This window comes from Osmerus mordax, chromosome 13 (assembly GCF_038355195.1).
Source record: "Osmerus mordax isolate fOsmMor3 chromosome 13, fOsmMor3.pri, whole genome shotgun sequence".
NCBI lineage: Eukaryota > Metazoa > Chordata > Actinopteri > Osmeriformes > Osmeridae > Osmerus > Osmerus mordax.
Genome location: NC_090062.1, coordinates 7,512,467 through 7,537,210, shown reverse-complemented (window position 1 = coordinate 7,537,210; position 24,744 = coordinate 7,512,467). Strand labels below are relative to the sequence as shown.

Here is a 24,744-nt window from a genome sequence, read left to right as displayed (position 1 = left end):
TTTAATCATCTTTTGCAACATCTCCATACGATTTTTTGGCACTTTAATTCACACGTGCACACTGGTTCGTGGATTGAATTTTAATCATGGCTGTTAGGATTTCGTTATCTAGATATCATCACGTTCTGTTTGGTTCTTTTGTCACTGTAAAGACTAAATAACATGCCAAATAATCGCGAGACACATTGTGTTGTTTTGTCTAATACACGTGGCTTTTATTTTCTGCTCCCATCGAGAAAACCGAAAGCTCCTGTTATGTAGCCATAGTAACAGGTGGCTGTATCTTTCCCCTTCTCTACCTTGCCGTTAAGCATATGGCTACTGAGGCTGCACACGAAGCTGCGTGGATAAAAATATAAAATAACATTCATTTATCTGTTCCCTTGTCCTAGGTTGATGCTGGGACATAATACTACACCCAGAAAAACACAATGCTAAAGTGTGTTCACCTCTCCCTGGGCTGTGTTATTTTGCCAAATGATAGTGCCAGGACCAAACAAAGTCAATCATGTGTCTGACATAATTTGCGCTTGGACTCGACAAGCGTTCCGGCAGTGACCATGCATCTGCCTCAAAGAAGGAGACTCCATCATAGTCGCATACTCTTCTTCCTCTCAGGTGTGTTGTTATGCTGCATCTACACACTAACTTTCAAGGCCAGGCTCTCAGAGCCATGGCTAGCCCTCCAGACAGCGAAGGACGCTGGGGGAAAGGAGGACGATGATAGCGTTTTAAAGATAGACACACGGGACCTTACTGTGTCTAATGTGACTGAGGTAGATGTTATGTCTGAGAGTACCCAGGCACCCCTAGTAATAACCGTCAACAGGACTGACCTCAAACACTGTATCTATGTGGACCACGAGCCTCCAGAGCTCACTTCAGCTCCAACTCCCACAACCCCTGCACCAACCACCATCCCTTCGAACCCCGAAGAACCCCCTCACAGAAAGGGAGAGTATCCAGAAGACATCTTTTCCGTGGAACAACGTAAAGAAGGCTGGGTGGTTCTACACATCCTAGGGATGATCTACATGTTTGTTTCCCTTGCCATCGTTTGCGATGAGTTCTTTGTGCCTGCGCTGGGCGTCATTACTGACAGGTTGAAGATCTCTGACGATGTCGCTGGGGCAACATTTATGGCCGCTGGTGGCTCGGCCCCTGAGCTTTTCACCTCTCTAATAGGGGTCTTCATCTCCCATAGCAATGTTGGCATCGGCACCATTGTTGGCTCAGCTGTCTTCAACATCCTGTTTGTGATTGGCATGTGTGCCGTCTTCTCCAGGGAGATGTTGTATCTCACCTGGTGGCCCCTGTTCAGGGATGTGTCCTTTTACATTGTGGATCTCCTAATGCTAATAGTCTTTTTTCTGGACAACACCATTATGTGGTGGGAAAGCATGATGCTAGTTGGTGGGTATGTGTCCTACGTGAGCTTCATGAAGTTCAACGTTCAGATTGAACATGCTGTCAAGACACAGCTCAACAAGCACATGAGCAGCGTCAAAGCCCTGGAAGAGCCAGAGAAGGTTAGTAAATGTCGAGAAGAAATTGACATTACAAAAACACCAACTTGCTAAAAGAGCCTCAAGTAATAACACCCATTGACAGGAAAAATATAGGTGCTCTCAGATACAACAATAGCAACATACAGACAAATCACAGAACAAGTTCAATATCAATGTGGTACACCTTTGTGGCAAACTTTAATGCGTAGCTATGCAACTTGAGACAAAATGTTCCCTCAAATGCAAACAGAAACTGTAGCCACTGTATGCATGCACTGAACCGTTGACAATGATTTGCCCCTATGTTTATTCATCTGGGCCCTTGAGCAGGTCATGGAGAGGCAGTGTTTGTGTGGCAGCCTTTGATGAGGCTGAGCTGAATGGATCCCAGGTGTCAGTGGGTGTGTGACGGTGATGAGATGTAAAGTAATGTGAATGTCATGTCTGAAGCACTCATGGAAACATGGAGAAGCTTGCTCAACTGCCTTTTGCTAAATAGCCTCAATAGTCCTATAAGTTTCTGCTCCATTTATGTTCATGTGAATTGATTTTCTTTCAAAAAAAAGAAGGAGCAATAATTAAATTAGGATCGATCCGTGAAGAGTTGATTTGAGGTTATGGTCTTCAACTATGACAGCAATGACATATTGACACCCACTGAAGCATCTGCACAGGGCACACCATTGTTAAACCCTTGGTTCTGATGTAATGCTAGAATAGAATATAGCCTCTATAATGGCCCTCACAGAACCTATAAAGCTACCATAACGCTCATTAATTTCCATCCACACACTCCAGAAAACACTCCTGCAATCAAAATGTAATGAGTGTAGGAAGAACGTGACTCTGCACCAAATGGGTGTCTTGGGTCAAGGAGCTCGGCATTTTGCTTGGAGAATAAGTACCCTTCAAGTCCATTCTACAGGCTATCTTTCAGTCTCTTACGTCTTACTAAAACATAGCATCTAAAGCGAGATTAAGAAAGAGATTTCTGAGTTTTGATTTGATTGCCACTGTGATTTAAACAGGATCTGTTTGCCTTTTGTAACTTAATGGTTTGCAGGTGATGTATTGGTTATCATCAAATCAGTAAACTACACACAAAGACAGTTTCATGGGGAGCTAGTATTTTGGGTGTGGTGTCAGAGCTGAAAATCTTTCAAATGCTAAAGGAAATGTGATTGTGCTTTAAAAACATGCTATTCTTGTTCTATTTGGTCTTAATGGTCCACAACAAATATTACATTGTTTCTTTCATTCATTGTGCATCTGAATGTGCAGGAGAGTGGACCACAACCCCCTCCGGATCCGAAACAAAACAACCAACCAAAACCACACAACCCGCCATCGCCACAGCCTGCAGGGGACCATGCCAAATTAAAGGTATTCATTTGAAAAAACACACCTTTTCGCACACTTCAACCATTTAAGGGAGTCAGGTGGCTGAGCGGTTAGGGAAGCGGGCTAGTAATCCGAAGGTTGCCAGTTCGATTCCCGGTCATGCCAACTGACGTTGTGTCCTTGGGCAAGGCACTTCACCCTACTTGCCTCGGGGGAATGTCCCTGTACTTACTGTAAGTCGCTCTGGATAAGAGCGTCTGCTAAATGACTAAATGTAAATGTAAATTTAAAATGCACCAGTCTGATGAGAATCCAAAATAACTGTGGAACTTGGATGTTCTTCTTGGATGTTCTTCATAATTGACGCTTAGATGTTTACTTTAATCAATTCATGTTTGTTTGTGACCCAGTTTTGTACGGCTTGTCAGAATGTGTTTGTATATGTGCTCAACGTCAGTGTGAGTGTGTATCATGTTCTCCTCTTCCTTAGGTGAAGCCTATTTTACAGCGAGGGGGCAGTAATGCTTCCCTCCACAACAGCAACTTGAGGAACACCATCTTCCAACTCATGATCCACACTCTGGACCCAGTGGGAGAAGGTAATGTACGACTTTCCTGGATTTTGTAAAGAAAAGTAAATGTTTATACACTGGTTGATCAAATAAAGTTTCTGTTTCCTAAAAGAACAGTTGTGGCTTTGATCCAAACACAATTGTCTGGGATGTCCCAGCAGCTTTTTTAAACCTCCTACATTTTAGGTAGTTAGCAGAAACCTTCAGAGATTGGTGCACATTGTTATTGGTTGGCTAAAATTAAACTCCTTTTGTGCAGGGGAAGATCTATATAAATATTCATGGGGTGGTAGGAGATTTTGAAGGGTTGGATTTTGACTTAAAAAAATTGTAATTTGTTGATGGTCCCTAAACAACGTGTGTGTTTAGGGACCGGTCGTAGCGGTGCTAATCACCGGTTAAAATAACACAATACTGGGCGTCCGAATATCTGTTGAATATCGAACTTCAAACTAACTTTACCACGGTCATCTGCTTTCCCAAAGCATTCACGAGTTAACGTCATTAACCTCAATTCAACTCCATGCCGACAATTGCTTCCTTGAGTTGGAGTCTCCTATGGTCAGTTTGCGCCTTCCTTGCGTTCAAATTAAAGCAACTTCGGTCGGTGTTGTGGGGAGGGTGGATGGAGTCGTCTCGTGCTGCATTTACTTGCATTCGGATATTAGAAATTCGCTCTCGCAAATGTCCGATGAGCCACAACTTTTCTTTGTTTTCAAAGCTGCCAAATGGGGTGGCAGCTGGGGTGGCAAGGCTATTTTTAGGGTGGCAGTTGCCACCTCATGCCACCCCGGTAGACCCGCCCCTGCTTTTGCGCAAAATGAAAACAAACTTTATTGCACAGGTAGTGCAAGTACAGTAGGTACAATTATAAGTGAATCTTGTGAATATCATCTTACAATGCCAGCCTGTCCTTCATACCATGAATTGGCCATAAGAACTTCATTGAAACAAACATGCACAGCCGGTAAAAAACTTGCAAAGTAGGAAGGAACATGTAGAACCTGATGTTTAAGTTAAAACATATTTGAATAATTATTCACTAAATCTACCCCAAACCCTAACCATAACCAGTCGTTGCCTTTTATTAGACTTGTTAGTTTGATGGTAATTTTTTAATTTGATGTCACAGCTTCACCCAATGCTAATACTAACAACCAAATGACACAAAGACTCTTTCTCACTTGGGTTGGGCTCATTGTGGTTATTTAGGATTGCTCCTGAGTGGCTTCATCTCAAGGACTGTTTAAGAACTGGTAGCCCGATGACTGTTTAAGAACTGGTATCCCAAGGACTGTTCTTCCTCAGCCGCACCGCCCTCATTATTTATTTGTACCTGTACCTTCCGGCAAGGGAGTGACCTTCAGTCTGCCCTCAGGCTGGCCAGGCCCTCTCCCCACCTCACCTCTCCTAGCTGTGGCTGATCCTTAATCAGCTTTTCAATACCGGCTAATAAAAGCTGGTTAAGAGCCAGCCTCCTAGCAGCTCAATCTCTTTATCTCAATAGGACTGTATTGTTCTGTACTGGTCACAGCTCTAATGTGATGAAACTGCAAGTCATTGTCACTCTTGCGACTTGCAGACAGGAGAACTTGGGTTTGAGACTTTGAGTCACTCGTAAGTCGAGAAGAAATTGACTTGAGTCTCAACTAAGACTTGTGATCAGTTGACAGCTCTGTAATTTACACATCTATTTGCTCCTGCATGTACCTTGAATCAATCATTTTACAGCAACTCTGTTACATACAAATTGCATTAACTGGCCAATTACGAGTTCCGTAAGAGCAGCTAAATAACTTATAGCTCTACTGTAGGTAGAGTGTTGTCAGAGATGTTACCCATGTCTGTATGTTCAAATACGGTTTTTGTACAAAAACCTTTAACCCTCCAGATCCAGATTTGGATATCACTGGTCATTGTGTGTGTTGTTGTGGATTTACTATGACTTTAGTTGTTGACACAGTACACTGTTACTACAGTGTTAAATGACAGCTGTAAGAGATGTGTTCTGTCGTTTTCATCATAGATACAGTCTTTAGAGGGGACATTAGAGGCCCCGGCCAGAGGAGAACTAGACGAGGTAAGAGGGGCATGAAAACGTTCTGCTTATCAAATCCTCACCTCATGCCACCCAAACCCGTTCTATTTGGGCTCCATACTCTTCCAGAGTTTTTCCGTTCCCCTGTAATGGAGAGTGGTGTGATGCTTTTGCATGCTCATTCACTCATACATGATGAGTAAATAGGTGCATCGTGTGATTGTGGTGACTGTTCTCCGTGTCTGAAAATTAGATACAGCCTTTAACGGAGATGTCAGGGTGGAAGGGTCAGTGCAAGGGAGAGGTCAGTTGAATAATGCTTGTTGTCATGTTTCGTGGTTTTCAATGGTGTTGTGACATGTTGTTTTTGGCTTTTTCGCAATTCTGTTATGTAAAGGAATATGCTGCAGGAGTTATTTATTCAGCACATTTTCAGTAACAGTGGATTTAGTTGTGTATTGTTTGTCTTGTGACTGTTGTGTGTCTTGGCTTTGGAATGTTTTCTAAGAGACACATAGCACTGTGCATCAGTTGCATGTTGTTGTAAAGATCTGTCAGAAATATTCATTCTGTTTGGGCAATGTGTTGCTTGTAGAGGTGACAGGCTTGTTTCTTATGGCTGATAAACATTTACCTCGAAGCTGTGAATTGTATCAGGGAGAAACTTTCTTGTTTGCAGTGAGAAAAAAAATCAAGACTGAGGTGTTGAACCCCCAGGTCAGAGAGAAGTTAGAATGCAAGTCCCACTGCAAAGCTGAAGGTGAGATGTGAATTGTGAGTCTATTGTGAGTCTCTCCACCACTGTCTGGTCTTGGTCTCAGCGTCTCACATCATCTTTATGTTTTGTCTGTGAATTGTAAGTAGTATGATGGAGGGTGGGTTGATTTTGGCTAGTTCCCCTCAATCAGTTGGCCTCTCAGTGTGTGTGTGCAGACGTCACAGTGAAAGGCAATTAGGTGCTTCAGTGCCTGGGGTGATTGTTATTGCCACTTGCACTGGAGTGTAGCAACAAGGGGCCCTGTGACCATAGCCTAGAGTGGCCCCTACCCAGACTCAATCAACTCAGGGATTAGCATGCAGATGGGTACTTTGTGTGTGTGTTTGTGTGTAAAAGAGAGCTATTGTGTATATTTTGAATGCACGTTTATGGGATGTTTGTGCATGAGCAGGGGTAAATATACATTTCAAAACAATAATGACTAAAGAATAATATATTCATATTATGATATAATATAACATGTGCATTGTCTAACTAGTTTGTGGATTTAAAGTAAGTTATAAATCAGTCAATGTGTGTGCAGTGAATGACAATTCATGATCGAACTATCCCCTGCTGACCTCAAACAAGGGATTTTTCAATTCATGAATTGAGATAAGTAAAATTGAATTGAATTCCAATTGTCCCCAGCCCTGTCGGGTTGTGTCTACTTTTTCTGTCCTCGTTCAGGTATAGACAAGAAGCCTGATCAGGCCAACTCTGTCAGTGTGCAGGTGAGCCCCGTGGCCGAGCCCTCCACATCTGAGCCCACCAAGATGGAAGAGAAGGAGAAAACAGAGCAGCCAGAGAAAACAGAGCAGCCAGACAAACAACCAAATGAGATACTCTCTGAGGTGGGAAGGTCCTACTGTAATATTTTAAATAAATCTCAAAATGAATTTCAGTAAATAATTCTGCCTATGTGTTTCTTCCCTGTTTTGAAACAGGTTGCAGCAGTCTGCCCAGGTGAGGATGAAGACCTGGGGGGCAGCGATGAAGATGAGAGCAGTGATGATGATGAAGATGATGACGATGACGACAGTGGGGATCAAGATGATGAAGAGGCGGGGGAGGAGCAAGAAGAGGAAGAAGAGGTTGAAGAACCACTGTCATTAGAATGGCCAGAAACTAGGCGCAAACAGATCACCTATCTCCTGCTGCTGCCCATTGTGTTCCCTTTGTGGCTCACTGTGCCTGATGTTCGCAATCCAGTACGTAACACAGACCATTGTGTTTCTACAATACATCACCTGTGTTCATGGACTGTGTTTGTATATCCCTCAATGACTATGAAAGTTTATCTGGCCCTACTAATGTTCTGCACACGTACAGTATTCACTTTGTTCATAAGCATGACAGCAGTCTATCATTACATCTTAATGTATTTCTGCTTGTGAGAGTTCAGAGCGCTTTTCAAACACAGTGTTGTTCTACCTGAATGCATCTAATGTTGGTTACTTATTTTGTTTTTGCAGGGATCGAGAAAGTACTTTGCTATGACGTTCATCGGCTCTATCATGTGGATTGCAATATTTTCTTATCTAATGGTGTGGTGGGCTCATCAGGTTAGTTAGTCGAGAATTATGTGATTTTGTTGGCTATGGTTTTTGTTTGTTTTTAGGCATATATGTAAACTGGAATCAATACCGCTTCCATGGCTAGTGAACATACTGTTCAGTCCATCTCCATGGAGATCTGCATACAAAAGCAGACAACAAAACAGACATTTAGGGATGTAACTCGGTACACAACGTGTGTAAAGTTGACAAAAAACATTTTCTGCATTGTGTCAACACCATCTTCACCTGCCCTAGGTGGGTGAGACTATAGGCATCTCAGAAGAGATCATGGGCCTGACCATCCTGGCGGCAGGCACCTCCATTCCGGACCTCATCACCAGCGTGATCGTGGCTCGTAAAGGCCTGGGAGACATGGCTGTGTCCAGCTCGGTCGGCAGCAACATCTTTGACATCACTATGGGGTATTCAACATCATTATCATTTTGACATGATCCTAGTTTACCTGCTGTGTCTCCGCCATTGATGTTCATATTGACACGCATAGGCGAGGTATAGTTCTCTGAAAAGAGGTAGAGGCGTCACATTCCATGTACCTCGACCTGTCAGTCCTTGGCGGAAACCATATGGATGTATCCATAAGTGGTCTAAGTGAGTGAAATATTCTGTCATAGTCAGTATTACTGCGGGGTGTTTGGCATGTGTGCTCATATATAAAATGTATCTGCTGTACCTACATATTGTACATACAGTATGTACGTATATGCATGTCGCTTGTTAAATTTGCATGTCGCTTTGGATTAAAACAATCAGCTAAATTGAATAAACAAATTGAAGTAAAATGTGTGTAATATTGACCTTTGGTTTGTTATCTACGCTGTTTTTCTGACACTAGCCTTCCAGTCCCCTGGCTCATGTTCTCCATGTTACATGGCGGTGTGCCTGTGGCGGTCAACTCCAACGGCCTCTTCTGCGCCATCGTGCTGCTGTTCCTCATGCTGCTCTTCGTGATCATCTCCATCGCAGCCTGCCACTGGAAGATGAGCCGTGCGCTGGGCTTCACCATGTTCCTGCTCTACTTTGTGTTCCTGATCCTCAGCGTCATGCTCGAGGACCGCCTCATCATCTGCCCCATTTCCATTTGAACACAAGCAGGACTGCAGGGGGTCAGAGAGCACAGCTTCTAAATGAAAGAAGTACGGTCTAGCATGCCGCACTGTTAAAAGTGATGTATGATGGCTTACAGGTTTAACCAATTGGTTTGGTACATTAGGTCAAACAAAGTTTAAAGCTTTTAAAACAGTTAACACAGACTTACACATTTTTTCATCAACGGAACAATACAGTATTGTCAGCTCTATTTTAACAGCTGTACAAAGCGCTTTTGTTTGAGTAATTGTTTGCCCCTTTTTTTAAGTATTCCACTCCACAAGATGTCTTCATTATGTATTTTCTTGTATGCAAAACTATTTTCATTACTGTTCTGGAGGTGTAACCTCATATCTGGCCTGTTCATCACATATTGTTGAATTTACCATACACTATAGGCACAAACTGTAGAGTATCAAATACACTAGCAGTTATTTTTTTACTTTGATGAGCAAAGCTTGTGTGAAATCTGAATTAAGTTTTGATGTTTGTTTAAAGAGGGAACTGTTTCAAAATGACAATGCATTGAATGTCGTCAACTGAAATTTGTCATTATAATTTAAAAAGGTTATTGAAATATTTCTATATGTTGAAAACTAGATTATAGTGCAACTTAACACCATGTTGATGGGGAAAATGTTGTTAAAATCCAACCTTTTTTTATATATAAAGGAATGTATCGTTGATGTAGAAATGTGGTATTATTTTGACAAGATTAATATTACAGTCAAAATGGTGAGTGTTAACAGAATGTGGCAAAAATGTGTGCAAGATTATTATTTTTTAATAATTATTTAAAATAAACCAGGTCATAGTTAACAATTCACTTCAGAACAAAATGTCTATAAGGTAAAAAAAAAGAAAATAATCCCTATTCACTGTGAAGTGGTTGGCTTGACATGAAACTGCCTTCACAGGCTCACATTTTATAGAAGTTAGAATTGGGTAGTGTTGTTTTCACAAGAATCTGTTTTATTTATCCCTCACTCACTTTTCTTTTAACAGGGAAACATTGCAAAACATTATACTACAAATGTAATGGTAGTCCATGTAAAAGTAAAAAATGCTGTAAAATCCATAAAAGAATACTAATAACACAACAAATGTTTGACAGGTGCACAGGCGCTTGTTATGTCCATAGAATGTTCTGTCTTGGAAAATCATAAAAAATAAAACACTTGTAATCATTGTTGAATCACCTGTCAGAATTATTGTGTTGAATGTAAATTGTGAAATGCACTTGTGTGGGTAAGATGGATACAAATGTATTATTGATAGGGTAACTATCAAATGCTGTACTTACAATTCATGCTGCAATAAAATTATTTTAACACATTCAATTAAGGTTCAAGGCACTGTATTTTAAATCAAGCCTCGTCAGTTTTATTACTTATCTAATATTGGTAAAATAATATTCCCGTCGATTTTACTGAAGGACAGTGAAGGAACTGACTACGCACAGTATAAGTGTTTTTATTTACAGTCAAAGATCACCCTGAAGATCCAGTCAAAGGTACATTATCTTCACCAGATCCAAAGACCTGTACAAGTACAGATGTGTAAACACTATGAAGATTTACAAAATGTTTTTTTCTACAAAGGTCAGATAAAATATACATGGACCTAAATACAATGCAACATTTACATTTTCTTTTAAACAACAAATATATAACACACAAACTGACAGCACAGCTTTTGCAAGCTGCTGGTGCCCTTTTACTTGTTACTTCATCTTCTGAACTCATAGGGTTTTGATTTTACAGACAGGCTGTAAAGAATCTCAAGCTTTCAAAACAAAAAAAGTGACACATCCTGATGGATTGCATAGCACTATTCTAGGCCTGGTGACCTCAGCTGTCAATCACTGAAGTGGCCAGTGCTCATTGGACGCTACTTGATAAGAGGTCCTCCTCCAGCCATCACATTAGTCTGTTGAGTTTTGACTACAAGTCAAGAAACATAACTGTACCTCACTTCAAGTGAGAAACCTCTTTAATGTAAACCCATGAGATGAACAAAGCCACTCCGTTACAAACACATTCTGATACAAGAGGGTATCAAAATGAAGTTGTAAAAATACATTTAATCCTGGCTTTGAAGGGGTTCCATTGCTTGATGATAATGCTCTGCTACACTTAAAATGAGGGGTTTGGGGCACAATTTGAAATGCGTGCCTGTACAGTTGACAAAAGCCGAGCTTTAAAATAAAGAGGTGTCTACTTCAGGTGGTGAGAGACTATTCAAACAAACATTCTTTATCATATTTCAAGGCAAAACTGTGCCTAAAGGCTGAGATTTGTCCTATTCATTTGAACTGTATCAACACAGCTACTGATATCCTGGTGCATTCATCTTTTGTCTTCACTGAAGTACTGCGTGTATCACATAACATTCTGCTGTGCTTTTGCACAACCATTAACTGGTTTTGCTGATCCTACCACATGTAGTTTAAACTATACTGCAGTCTAATGTTAATACAGAATACTTAATTAGATATTTGTCTGCAAAATGAACATGTAAAGCTTTTAAGGATGTATCAAGGAAAGGATGAGCTTTGAGTTCATCCATCTGGACGACAACTGAACTGTTCCTTAGATCAGTATGGTTACTTGGACCAACACTGTACAGTTTCTGATGTGTGAGAGAGGGGTAATCAGTTACTGTATCAACTGTGGTGTGATTCATCACATCTATAACAGACCGTAACCACATACCATCTATCATCCATACAATCTGTTGTACCATCTTTGGACAATAGAATGTTGGTTTGCTGAGCAAAAATACTAGAAACTACTGTACAGAAAATGTATCCTCACTGATTTGTATAGATGTCTACAAAAAAACTCATGTAATATGAAGGGAAGAACCACAGATATTTAAGACAGAAATAGTAGTATTGCATGTGTATTACATTTGGGTAGAAACAATATTCTCTTCATTGGACCACAGACCAAATGCAGTTAATGTGTCTGACTATATTAATACTAATACTGCTGTCTGACGTTCCATTTTCTACAGCATAATGTCCTATTGAGGAAGTAAAAAAAAAATTGCAACAATAAAAAGTTTAAAGCTAAACCTTCAAATGTTTCCCGGTAACATACGTTTTCGTAAAAGAGGAGCACAAATTCCACATTATAAAATTGACTTTTGACCGATTTAAAATGACTTTAGTGCATCCGTTCACTTCTCTATTTTAGAAATTCAGATGTTTAAACTGTGTCTAACTTATGCAAGTTGTGAGTATAAAGTCTCTGCCTAGTTGTACAAGTTGATAAACAGGATGCTCTAGCAACAGAAGCTACATAACACTAACATTGGTTTGTCAGGGATCTCCTCATCCCCACTGCTGCTTGTCTGCTCATTACGTGGGTGACCAAAACACGATCTCCTTACGGTCACTCACATTCACAGGTTCTTTTTTCTTCCTGAGCTTGTCTTAAAGTGATCCTCTCGTCTTCTGTCTTCAGTTACCTGTAGTCTTGGTTGTGAGCTGAGCCAGGCGCACGAGGGCGTGTGCCGTAGGTCCGGGGTCACACATCGAAGGTGAGGTGATTGGGGGGGGGGAAGAGGTTAAAGGTAGGGTTCGCCAAATGTCTTGCGGCACTCCATGACTCCGGTGCTGGGGGGACGGTCGCAGTTATGAGTGAGTTTGACCAGGTTTGGAGTGAGGCGGTCATATGCCATCTTGTACTCACGGTCAAACGCGTCTGAGGAGGGAGGGGAGGAGAGAGTGAGCAGACCAATGTCATGTTCATACAAATAAAGAAGGATACTTACATTGATAATACCCATTTCCATTGGACGTAAACAGTAGAAGTTAATAGATACATAATTTGTATGGATTAATGGAACTCACCAATATCTATATTATCCTTTCCCAAAGCTACCAAGGACAGGAAGAGAATATCTCTGTACAAACTCCTGTGAAACACAGAGCACGACAACAGTAAACAAACACGTTTCCTTCCCACCGACTTCTGCATCATCCAATCAAGTGTATATTGCAACATTCTACGAAGCCCTTCAAGGCCTCCTCCATGTTTCTATGGCCTGGGCGCCCCCTGACCTGTGCCTCCTGACGCCCAGCGTGTGGCCCAGCAGCTGGAGCAGCTGGCCCATGGGCCGCGTCACGTCGTTCCTCTGGATGCTCTTCACCACGCTCTGCAGGAGCTCCTCCCCAAACGGCCTCTCCTCCTCCCTCACCGGCCGCGCCAGCGGGTAGCCCACGTCTGCACAGGACACAGGGGCAGGGTGGGGAGAGAGTCAGGGTGGATGTGGCCGACTCTTCCACCTCGTGTGTACGTTCAAACACGCACACGCCTCGTCATATACAGTGTATATTCACCTGTATGTACACTCACACAAGCAGCAGACATAAACCAAAAATGCAAAACTCTTCCTCAAATACATTGGTGTATTTGAGATCCAACAACATTACGACAAACATAAAGCGTTCCATAAATAATTGATCACCACCACTAATATGAATATAATCATAGTTTCACTCGAATCACCACAAAGACCATCATTCCAACCATGACTAAACAAAAATGGAGCTGCTGGATTGACAACACTCCATCTGTATATCCAGCAAAGTTGTGTACGAAAATACATTTTGACAACAGAAATGCACTTGAAAGTTGGACTTTCCAAAACATACTTTTTAAAACGCACAAAGAACAAAACAAAGGACAGGTAACAAACAATGGGACTCATGTGGAAAGCCCAGGACGCAAATCGACACTCACTGTCTAACAAAAGCGTACAATTATGCCCTGCAAGACAAGGAAACAAGACTTCTGTTAGCCAATAATCAGAGGACATCACAGTCATGACATGTCCCAGACTCCTAGTATGGCATGTTCCTAATGCAAGATTGGAACAAGGTTTGGATATGTTACATAAAAAAATAAAATAAACTGTTTTAAAATAGACAAAATGGCCCATGCCTTTGGAAAGACGTGGTCTGAGTCCCTGTGGCGAGGGTGAGGACTTACTGTGTGTGTTCCAGAGGATGTAGAAGGGCTGGACGGGGTCCTGGTGAAGCTTCAGGTTGTCCCACAGGATCTGGATGAGCACGTGCTTACTGTCCTCGGACATCCAGCTCCGGGGGACCTGGGGGCAGGGGACCAGGGTCTTGAGCCACGCGTGCAGGAAGACACAAGCGTATGCAGACACAGCACCTCTTGCACTGTACACCAACAACCCCACTGAGGAACACATCTCACAACTTCATGTGAATCATCATCATCACCATTACAAACTAATGAAACGTAAATCTGCCTGTTCTGTGCCCTGTTCCTCTGAGGCAGTAAAGAAAAGACAGAGTTTCAGAGGTAAGGCAGTGTATTTCTGGATGGAAGGTACTGAATCTAAATGGTTGTGATTGCTCTCCAGCTCTTGACCGCTCTGTCCTTGGAACATGTTGAGCCATACGCACGCCAGGACAAAAGAAAGTACTCGGTTCGCTGTTTGAGCCAACCGTTGTGCTACTGTTTTCAAAAAGCTTTATGTTTGTTTCTATCACTTGACTAATGGAGGCTGTGCCACTCTCACAACTCTTGCCAAATGGCAGGAGATAATGCCTGTTGGTCCAGGTTACAGTCATACGAAACCTTATTAATCTATTTTTGGAGTTTTGCCAAAGATTCTTAATCATACAACAGAATCAGGATTCCCATATGAAGAAATGTTTCCCCACGCCTAGTGTATCTATCGAGTGTGTGCAGTACGTGTGTGTGTGTGTGTGTGTGTGTGTACCTGAGAGCCCCTGTTGCAGTGCTCAGAGGTGAGGATGAGGCCTGGCAGGTTGCTGGGCAGGTCCAGCCGTCTGAAGTACCACACCAGGTTCCAGTAGATGATGGGATGGTGGTCCACCATGTTGGATGCTGTGATGACGGCGTCGCCCTCGTTCTCCAGAAGACTCTCCAGCTCTTTCCACAGCACCAGGGGGCTCAGGTAGGGCACCGTCACGGGCTCAGGGTTGTGAAGACGCCACTCCATGCTCAGCGGGTCCTGGGGGGTCGGGGGGGGGGGGGGGGGAGAGAGACAGGAAGGACAGAGAAGGGAAACGGACATGGTTAGACCTCCCGATATATTGTTTTTAGTCAATGGTACAAACAACATGAGGTGTTTGTTGAGAAGTACGTCTCAGGATTTTGAGGGTTTATGAAAACACACTTTACGGAGTCAGTACATATTGTGAGAGCGTGCGAGAGAGAGCGTCAGAGTGTGAGTGAGGGTGTGCATAGGTGTGTTTGTGCTCACGGTGGCTTCGTTGAGGCGGCTGGGCAGGCTGCCGCTGGTGGGGAGCCAGTGGTTGAGTCTGGGGGGCTCGTCCATGGGGCCGAAGGCGCTGACGCTGCGAGCCATGGGGGCCCCCGGAGACAGGGTCCCCTGGCGACGCTCGCTGGGGATCTCTATGCACTGGGCTCTGGATGAGGACAAAACTCTGCTGGAGAAACACACACACAAACACACACACACATACAGAAAGACACATAAGCAATCTGGTGGATCCTCACACAGGCACACACACACAAACAGATAAGCATTTGTTTTGGCAGACTGGTACACAAGCCCACGACATGCTGTAGCAGGAGCCAGGTGTGTCAGATTGGGAGACTGCTGCTGTTTTACAATGCAGATGAACAACATGTGGATGCTGAGCGGCGACTTCAAAAGCATTCTCTAATGAGACAACAGAAGAGGGTCGGGCCTCTGGCTGAATATCCAGTAAACAGACAGAGGGCCCAAACACCTGGGCAGGTCCCTCCACGCTGGCCTCGTCCAGCCTGGTCAGGGCTTTTCAAATCCAATCACATTTGATTTTCATGGTGTTTTACCTACGACACAAGAGGCTAAGCTCATGCAATGTCTTGCGTGACCATAACCAATATCCAAAGCCGTCGCAGCTTGATTATGTCAGCTTACTGGGCGGTTTTCTTTCAGGATGAAGACCCGAGCACCAAGTCAGCGCTCCTATGTAGCTACTTGGCCTGGTCTCGGAAAGGGTCCAGAGCTTTATGATGGATTAAGTACTCAAGACCATCGTCATTAGTGAACAGAGAAAAGCTAGCTGGTCTACTCTAACAAAGGGTCACTCTAAGGAGGACGATTCAACTGGGGTTGGGGGGGGGGGCAGTTACCTGCTATTCCCCACACACTCCTGGATGGTGATCCTGGGGGAGGGGGGGGAGAGGGCGGTGGTGGGACAGGGGGTGGAGAGCGTGGACGTTCCCGTGTCGAGGCCCGTGGACACAGAGTAGGAGGAGGAGGCCGCCTCGTCTGCAGACGGGCTGCTCTTCAGGAAGAACCTGGAGGGGAGGGAGGGGAGGAGAAATAGAGAGGTGGAGGGAGACGAGGAGAAATGGAGAGAGGCAGATGGGAAATAGTGTTTGTGGTAGTGATATGATTTCAAAACAAGGGCAGATACGTAGAGAAGGGACAAGAGACATTTAGTCTTTTTTTTTTTTTGCAGACGCTCTTATCCAGAGACAGAAGAGAATGATAGGGAGAGAGAAAGGGGAACAACAGGAGAGGAGGACGAATGGTAATATGAAATCCAATCGGGAACAATCTCTTAAATGCAAGGGACATACATGAACAGCATTGTCATGTAAAACGAGTGCTGGTGTTCAGCGGTGTCGTACCTCCCAGGGCCGCGCAGGTCCCTGATCTCCACGTTGAGGAAGGGGAGGAAGGGGTTGCCGCAAAAGGGGCAGGTGGTGTTCAGGTTGGAGTCGTCGGCCGTCCAGCCGGCCATGATCTCCTCGTCGTACACCAGGCAGTCGCACGTCTTGCAGCGCGAGCAGCTGGAGATCAGCAGCTGGACAGAGACAAGATGGCGTCAGGAAGAGTCGGGATAGTACAGCTCCCCTGACTGAGCGATATTGTATCCCCATGGCTCTCTGACTGATATGTTGGTTTAGCTAGTTCTCACTGTCACTGTGTAAGAACTTAATAATATTAACAGTAATAATATAATGGCAGTAGTAGTAGTAGTATTAGTAGTGAAAATACTACTAGTAGTCGTAGTAGTAATAGTCCTTACAGTTACAGTATAGTAGTGCTTGTAAACCTAGCAGTACATAAAGATGCAGTACTGGTTGAAGTACTAGTATTGAGTACAGTGGTTGTAGTGGGGATTGCAGTAGAGGTAGTAATGATGTCACCTCCATGGCGTAGTTGTGGAAGATGCTGGTGTTGCTGGTGTAGAGGGAGGAGCCCAGGTCTGACTGGGCCCCCTCTGGGAGAGAGAAGCCAGGAGGAGAGAGCACACCGCCTGGGGACACACACACACAGAAGAGAGAGATGTGTGAGGGAGAGGTTTTTGTTCATAGGAACAAAGGGCGAGAATAAGAATGAAAGGTGTACAGAGAGAGGGATGGAAAGGGAAAAACAGAAGGATACGGGAGAGAGAAAGAGAAAAGGTCAAGCAAACAGAGAGAGGGACAGTGAGAGAGAATAAGATCATGAGGCTTTGCCTGTTTACAGTCTGAGGATCATACTGTTCAGTCTGGGGATCATACTGCTACAGTATGTAGCTTCCTCCCCATCTACTTGGTCTCCTCATTGACAGTCAATGAACACGGTCCAACATTCTGCATGTTAACTAACTGTCAGTGGAACGCAAATCAGTGTCTCAACAGGCCGAGTGAAGAGCTCCAATCAGAGTGCGTTCATCTTGAGCCATCTATAGGTCTGATTGTTGGCTTTGCAATTGCACGTCATCAGTCTAGTTTCATACAGTCGTGTTAGATGCTGTAAGGTTTGACGGGGTTCTCCAGCTGTACTCTCCCCCCAGACTGCCACAGTAGACCATCACAGTGACCTACTGAGGGCATCATTCAAGTGTATTTCCCCCCCCCCCTCCCGTCAATTCATGGTAGATTGGCCTGAAACAAATACAGGTAACCTTTTTGATGAATGTTTTGCATAAAAGGTATTTTGACGGTATGTTCAGTGTGTCAGCTATGTGAGTATCTGTGCTATGGCCGTACCATAACTGAGACATACCAGCCAAGTCTTCTGTTGTATGTTAACCATGTCTAGTTTTGGTGGTAAGTCTGGATGTCACAGTGTCTGACTGTGGGGGAGAATCTCTGGTATGTACTTAATGTAGGTATGTACTGTAAAGCTTGTTCTAGCAGCTGAGGCAGGTCTCACCTGGGGTCCGGCCAGAGCTGGAGCCCAGGGTGGGGCTCTCCAGCCTGGAGCGGATGGGGCTGCGTCTGGGGCTCCTGCGGGGCCCCGCGGGGCCGTTCCTCTGGGGGGAGATGGGCCCATCTGGTTCTCCGTAACCCTCCTCATCCAGCAGGGAGCAGCAGTCTGGGTCTCCCATCCCCAGGGAGGACACGCTCAAACGGTCACTGTTACCATCCTAGAGGAGAGAGCGGGGAGGGGGGAGGGAGAGGGGAGGGAGAGTGGAGGGAGAGAGGGGAGGGAGAGAGGGGAGGGAGAGGAGAGGGGGGAGGGAGAGGGGATGGGGGAGGGATAGAGGGGAGGGGAGGGAGAGGGGAGGGAGGGGAGGGAGAGAGGGGAGGGAGAGGGGAGCGAGAGAGGGGAGGGAGAGAGGGGAGGGAGAGAGGGGAGGGAGAGGGGATGGGGGAGGGAGAGAGAGGGGACGAGGGTGGGGAAGAAAGAGAGCGAGTGGCAGTGAGAGATGGTTGATCAAGGAAAGGGTGGGGGGAGGTGAACATAAGTAGGGAGAGAAGACAGAGAGAGAAAGAACAAAAGGAATAATGGAGGGTAAAGAGGTCGGAAAGGGAAGGGAGTCATTAGGGGGAATACATTTGCATGGAATTTTGACATTTATAGTTTTTTCATCAAAGCAACAGGTTACAAATTGCTGTATATTCTTTGAGTAGCCACCTGGGGGCAGTGTAGTTCTGAATGACTGTTGCTGGCACAAAATATCACTCAAGTACGTATAGAAAATAACTCAATAAAAACATCCAATTGTACCTTAGTGGGGGTGGTGTAGGTGGCCAGACGAGAATACCAGCGACTGGCCTTCTCCGCAACGCCTTTTCCAGCAGAGAACATGCTGCTCTTGAACACGTCCAAGGTGGGGGTGAGGAGGGAGTCCAGGGCGAAGGATGAGGATGAGGGCGAGGCTGTTATCCCCTGGCTGTCGCCCACCACCCTCTCCCTGTAAGGGCTGGGCCGGGGGCTGGGGGTGCCTGACCGAGGGCATGACGGGGAGGACCAGAGGCGCTGGCGGGAGGCTCCGAGGTGGGACGGCGAGGGCGAGTGGTAGGTGCTGGAGCGTGGCACGCCCCCGGTCCTCATGGGGGAGCTGTGGGGCAGGCTGGCGCGGCGCGGGGCGGAGAGGGTGGACGCGGGGTGGAGGAGGAGGGGGCTGGAGGGGTCCTGGAGGTCCATGCTGGGGGTGCGGCTGCTCAGGGGGCTGCCCATGTGGCTCATGTAGAGCTCGATCTCCCTGGCCAGGTGGCGGCGGACGGTCGGGGTGCTGACCTCGTCCTCGTCACCGTCCTGGTCCTCCTCCTGGTCCTGCTGCGACTCCGACTGGGCCGCCAGGAGGGAGAGCGGGTCGAAGCCGGTCTGAATGCCGGTGCGTTTGACGGTGCCCCTGGAGGCCGGGGGGGTGCCTTCGCCGGCGTAGCTGGCGCTGCGACCCACTGCTTTCTTGGCGCTCTTGACGGGACCGACCTCCATTGTAGGCCCGTCCAAATCGAGGTCCTCCAAATCGAAAATGGCATCCGTGTTGCCCTTATCGTCATCGCTCGACTCCCTGTCCTCTGCATCCTCGAGGTGCTGTTGGACCCTGGAGGCGCCTGGTCGACCCTCCTCTCCCTTCTGCCCGCCCAGCGCCAGCGAGCGGGGCCTCGTGGTGAAGCTGGTTCCCGAGAGGATCTTGGCATCGGCGCCCAGGTTCTCTGCTATCCTGGCGGGGTCGGTCTCGGCCTGGCTCATGCCCAGGCCCAGGACTGTGCCGCCGCCCACCGTGTCCCCGCTCAGCCTGCGCGCGCGGACCGCCTGCCAGTCCAGGGCAGGGCCCCCGCTGGCCGAGGACGACTCCTCCAGGGCGCTCTTGTGTCTCCGGCGCAGGCTGTTGCTCTGGATCACCCCTATCTCCTCAAGAGAGGAGGTGAAGAGAAGACCGGCCACATGGCCTGGGGAGGGAGGGAGGGAAAGAGGGGATAGAGATGGAGGTGGGAAGGAGAGAGAGAGAGAGGGGGGGGAATGTATTCATATTTATATCAATATCCACTTAGGCAAGTAAAGATATGTCCTGACATTATTTCCTTTAATAATGTGTTATTACCCGAGCTGGTTGTGCCTTTGATCTCACAGGCTGCGTTGTCATAGGGACAGTTGCCACGGACAATACCAGGGCGGGGCTTGAACGGAGCGTTGACTTCTGGGAAATCTAGCTGGGGCAGGCAGTCCCCACTGCCCTTAGCACTCTCTGTTTCTGACACTACGCACGCACGCACACACACACACACACAATAAACACCTGAAGTAGAACGGCAATTTTATAACGACTTGCAAATAAAAATCCACTAGAGGGTGGCAGAGATTCAAATAAAGCAAGCTAGCCCTCGATAGAACAACCTCTCACTGTCGAGCATCAGTGTAAACAATGACTCACGTAAAAGAGTGTATGTTTAGTACAGTATGGAAATGTAAAGCGCGAAAGGAAGTAGATCAAAATATTTGGGTATAGATGTTGCTGTGGCAACACTCACAGGAGCTGCAGTCACTCTCTTTTTTGTCGTCCTTGTCGGGGATGGCGTCTTGGGTTGTGGGGTCTCCTCTACGAACCTCCTCTTTGGACAGAGAGTTGTAGCCCAGGTCTGACTGATCACCTGAGCGAGCGAGGGAGGGAGATTCAGGTGGGAACGAGAGACAGGAGAGGGAGATGATGAGCAAGAGCCAATGAGAAGGAGAGAGAGGAGACAGAAGCACATCCACATACAAGTCACGTACTGTGCAGTCAACACCACTGAAACAGGGGAATGAAACATGTCAGAAATAACTCTTAGCTAATGGCTGCAACCCTCTAGATACACGAGTACAACTACTGCTACAACTGACAATGCCTCCAATGCACAACACAACAACATGTAGAGTTCTTCATGTCCTAGCAGTAGCAAAACAGCGAGTGTTAAAATAGCTAAACCTAAATCCTGTCTCTTTAGTAAAGCTACAGATGAGGAAACAATAAGAAAAGAAAACACTCCAGGCCTTAGCCAAGTGAGTTCAACTGTCAAGTTCTCCCTCTCTCTGCATTGGCACCTGGTTCACCTCATACAGGTGAGTAGAGTATGATATGCCTGCATTACATCAGTGCTCTATACAGGCAGAGGGAGCAGCTTCTCTGCTTTCATCTGGTGAGATATCTGAATAAAAGAACAGGCTCATCATCCTCGGGGCTTCAGAAAAGTTAAGTTATGGAACTTCAGAGCCGTGTTACAGAGCATAATAAACTAGGGCTATACGGTACACGCAGTATGACGAAAGCGGCTATCTGTCGAGTCGATGCTATTTAAGGCTCTGTCTTTCCTTTATTCCCGCCTCAATTTCTCCATGTCTGTCTATCCATGTTGCTGCACGGTGGGGAAGCCAGGTTTGGGTCTCCAGGCAACGAGCTGTCAGATGATGAGCACTCTCTTTCATCTTTCCGGCTTGTCCTCTTTTCAATAAACCATGAGGCTGCACGCCTCTGGATTCCTACACAAAGCATCTCCCAGCCAAACTGATGACTCCTGACTCGCGCAGTGAGCAACAAGCTCTCCCTCCTTTGCAACACAAAAGCCTTTTTCCTGTGTTATAAGGACTTTTATTCTCTAAAAGTCTCCCAGTAGAGGTGTAATATCCATAACAACCATCCTTTCAACGTAATCAAAATAAATAGGCCTCCTGGCTATTTCTCAGCTTGCACACATCACTTTAAGAGCAGTCAGGTGTAAAACAACAAAAGAGAGGGAGGGATAAGCTGAAGGAGTGTAGTGGACCAGAGGTTGGCCAGGCCAGTGTGGCCACAAAAGCGCAACAGATACAGGGACTGAAAGAGAGATACGGACATTAGAGACACTGATTCTTCTCTTTTATCAAAGGGAGCGAAATTGGTTGAGAAAAACGATACAAAATCAAGAAGACGAGAAAGAAGAAAGAAGAAACAGTAGAGGAGAAAGAGGTAAAGGTGTGAGAGAGCAAGAGAAGGGGGAGAGAGAGAGGTGGAATCCAGTTCTTTTCTGCCAGAAAGGCACAAGAGAGCTGTTGAGAGAGACAAGTCAGACAAAGGAAAAGGGATTTCCAGACCGACACACAACAGACAGAGGTTTACCTGAGAGGTGGGGGGGAGGCTTTTTGGGTTCAGAGCCCCCCCTGTGTGAGAGGCCCCCCCGGCCCTCCGAGCCCATACCGCCACCCCCGGGGCCGACTGCATGCAAGGGCACACACAGGCAGGGCCAGAGTAAGGGGATGGGTTAGAGGACAGGGCACAGAGCACAGAACATGGGAGGATCAAACAGCGACGTGGGGGGGGGGGGAGATATGACAAAATAGAAGGCAGGATCAGGCACGATGCGAGTGGAGGATGAAGGAGGAAAGAATGTAGAGAAGGGAGGGAGGAAGCCAAAGCGGAGGTAAGAAAGGAGGAGGGGAGGAAATCAAAGAGAGGGTTCAGAAGAAGGCGGAATAGAAGAAAAAAAAAAAAAGGCGGAACAAGATGGCGGATGCCCCCGAGGGTCGTGGCCAGGCAGCCGCCATCTTGAAGGTGTACCTGTGCTAGATCTATCGTCAGTGGGGTCTACTTTGATGGAGTCAGTGGCGAAGGGGCCCTGCTCGGCCGTGTTAGAGCTATCCAGGCTGCCGTGACTCACAGCGTCCAGGTCGCTGCCATCTGCCCAAAGACAACAAGGCGTTAAAGGAAACTGGTGCCCATCTTTTCTCCAGGGTTCTCAGTTTTATATAAGGCCTGGATGAAGTTGACCCATGAGACACCGTTCTAAGATCAGATCTGTGATCAGATCTCCTTTTATCAGAAGATGCAGTTAAGGTGCAGATTAAGCTGATCTGTGTCTAGATCTGTGTCCTGAAGGCCAACTTCAACCCAGAAAGTTAGACTCAATAGTGAGATGCCGTTTAGGGTCATCCTACTTTGGAATGGCTGCTTTGTGTCAGTTAAAACAGACTAACCGACTGACCGCTCATAAATATACGCAAATAACAACTGCTGTGAATGGTGATGTGGACTGGCCTGTCTTGTGAAGGATTAGTGTATATAATGCTGGATCTGAGCTTGCTTTTAGATGGACTTCTGAGGACAAGCAGTGAATAAAGGACCTTCTGTGAGGGATGAACAACAGATCCTATGGGGAAAAAACACACTAACCCCATCATGTTAAAGTTGTGCCTAAGCCGGCGATGTCTGTGCGGGTGAAGAAGGAGAGAATGCGTGAAGTAGATGTGCTCTTGGCTGGAGAGATCAAGTGAGTCCAACTCAATTACGGACAGATGATGAGGCCAATACAAAGATAACACTAAGGGAGAAGGGGCTGGGCCACTTAATCAACTCCACGTTCTTGGTCAATTAAAAGAAGGTTGGGGGGGTCGATGGAGCAATATCTGGAATATAATTGAAGTTATATATGTGTGTCCTGACCTACAGGTCTACTGGTCTATACGCTAAGTTGACCAAAAAGGGGAAGGAACAACTCATCATATTTCTCATGAACACCTCACCTCTCCCACTGCCCTTTCAAACATACTTAAAGCTCCGACTCTAAATCAATATTATGTTAATTGGAACCATGCAGAGTGCTGTGCTCAGTCGGGGTTAAGTGAAAAGAAGGGGGTAATTGCTGTAGGAAGCAGGGGACTGCAGGCAGAGGATTTGGCGTGCTCTCTGGAGGGGAGGGGCGAGGGGGTGGGGGGGCACTAAGCTGCATGCAGAGGAGCTAGGCTGTGTAAAGTAACACTCAGACTATTGTTTTTCACTAGCTTAATATGTCTATTTCATATATCATAAAAAGACAGTGTAAATGTCAGATAAAAAAATCTGGATTGTGGATGGTGGAGTTCTAGTGCTGCTGTTGTATAAACTGTTGAGGAAAACAGCAACAGCCGGTGGTGTTCCCCGACAACATAACATAAGCAATATTTCACATTCACGAGGAAAGCCTTGTTGAGTCATGCGTTTACCTGACAACGGGCTCTGGGTGGGATGGGCCTGCTGTTTCTGTAGCGCTCGTCTGAACTGGGCCACGCCGAGGACCACGTTCCTCAGTTTCATCCACAGGAAGTAGCCGCCTCTGGTGCTGGAGGGCCAGGTGCTCTCCAGCACCGCCTGGAGAGGCAGAGGGGAACAGGAGGATGGGAAGGAGAAAAGGGAGTAAAGGGAAGATTAGCAGGAAGGAAGAGAGGAGAGGTTTGAAGAAGGAAAGAGGAGAGAATATGGGAATTTAGTCAAAAGAGAGGGGGATGAGGACATCCCTCCGTCCCCCAAGGACGGAGGGATGGAGGAGCAGAAAGGAGAGGAGAGCGATGAGAAACAGGAAGGGAGAGGAAGGGGGAAGGAGGTTCAGAGGTGAAAAAAAGATGACAAGGTGAAGAAAGGAGGCAGTCTATGCATACCAAGCTACGTTTGAAGGTTACAATAGGTACACGCTATCCCTCACTCCCACAACAACGTATTTTGGTCTTCTGTCTCAAGTCCACATCACACAAAGTACAAGACCTCCCACACAGGAAAGGAACACTGACAGAGGCACGTACACAGCCAATTGCTATGCAGTTCTAGCAGGCAGTGGAATAAGGGAAGCTGTGTTTATTAGTGAGTCGAAGCTGTCCCTGTGCAAAGGCTCTTGATAATTGGCCAGGTGAA

The 24,744-nt window shown here is 46.0% G+C and overlaps 2 protein-coding genes across 2 annotated transcripts in view; one reads left to right on the top strand and one right to left on the bottom strand.

Moving 5' to 3' along the window:
• The first annotated feature begins 560 nt into the window (after nucleotides 1-560).
• LOC136955442 (sodium/potassium/calcium exchanger 1-like) lies at nucleotides 561-8,878 on the top strand. Its single transcript, XM_067249152.1, has 7 exons — nucleotides 561-1,529; nucleotides 3,340-3,448; nucleotides 6,913-7,041; nucleotides 7,180-7,427; nucleotides 7,692-7,781; nucleotides 8,031-8,197; nucleotides 8,629-8,878. The coding sequence occupies exons 1-7, from the start codon at nucleotides 561-563 to the stop codon at nucleotides 8,876-8,878; spliced, it is 1,962 nt and encodes a 653-aa protein (XP_067105253.1).
• Nucleotides 8,879-10,339: 1,461 nt separating this feature from the next.
• LOC136955458 (C-myc promoter-binding protein-like) overlaps nucleotides 10,340-24,744 on the bottom strand; it is a 32,365-nt gene continuing 17,960 nt past the window's right edge. The window contains exons 18-32 of the mRNA XM_067249167.1: nucleotides 24,063-24,207; nucleotides 22,642-22,761; nucleotides 20,603-20,722; nucleotides 20,176-20,331; nucleotides 18,852-20,023; nucleotides 18,054-18,267; nucleotides 17,060-17,169; nucleotides 16,538-16,713; nucleotides 16,034-16,201; nucleotides 15,153-15,339; nucleotides 14,646-14,900; nucleotides 13,883-14,000; nucleotides 12,952-13,114; nucleotides 12,742-12,806; nucleotides 10,340-12,592 (exon numbers count right to left, since the gene is read on the bottom strand). Of these exons, the coding sequence (XP_067105268.1) occupies nucleotides 12,456-12,592; nucleotides 12,742-12,806; nucleotides 12,952-13,114; nucleotides 13,883-14,000; nucleotides 14,646-14,900; nucleotides 15,153-15,339; nucleotides 16,034-16,201; nucleotides 16,538-16,713; nucleotides 17,060-17,169; nucleotides 18,054-18,267; nucleotides 18,852-20,023; nucleotides 20,176-20,331; nucleotides 20,603-20,722; nucleotides 22,642-22,761; nucleotides 24,063-24,207 (3,306 nt within the window). The 3' untranslated portion in view covers nucleotides 10,340-12,455. The remainder of the gene's footprint in view (nucleotides 12,593-12,741; nucleotides 12,807-12,951; nucleotides 13,115-13,882; nucleotides 14,001-14,645; nucleotides 14,901-15,152; nucleotides 15,340-16,033; nucleotides 16,202-16,537; nucleotides 16,714-17,059; nucleotides 17,170-18,053; nucleotides 18,268-18,851; nucleotides 20,024-20,175; nucleotides 20,332-20,602; nucleotides 20,723-22,641; nucleotides 22,762-24,062; nucleotides 24,208-24,744) is intronic.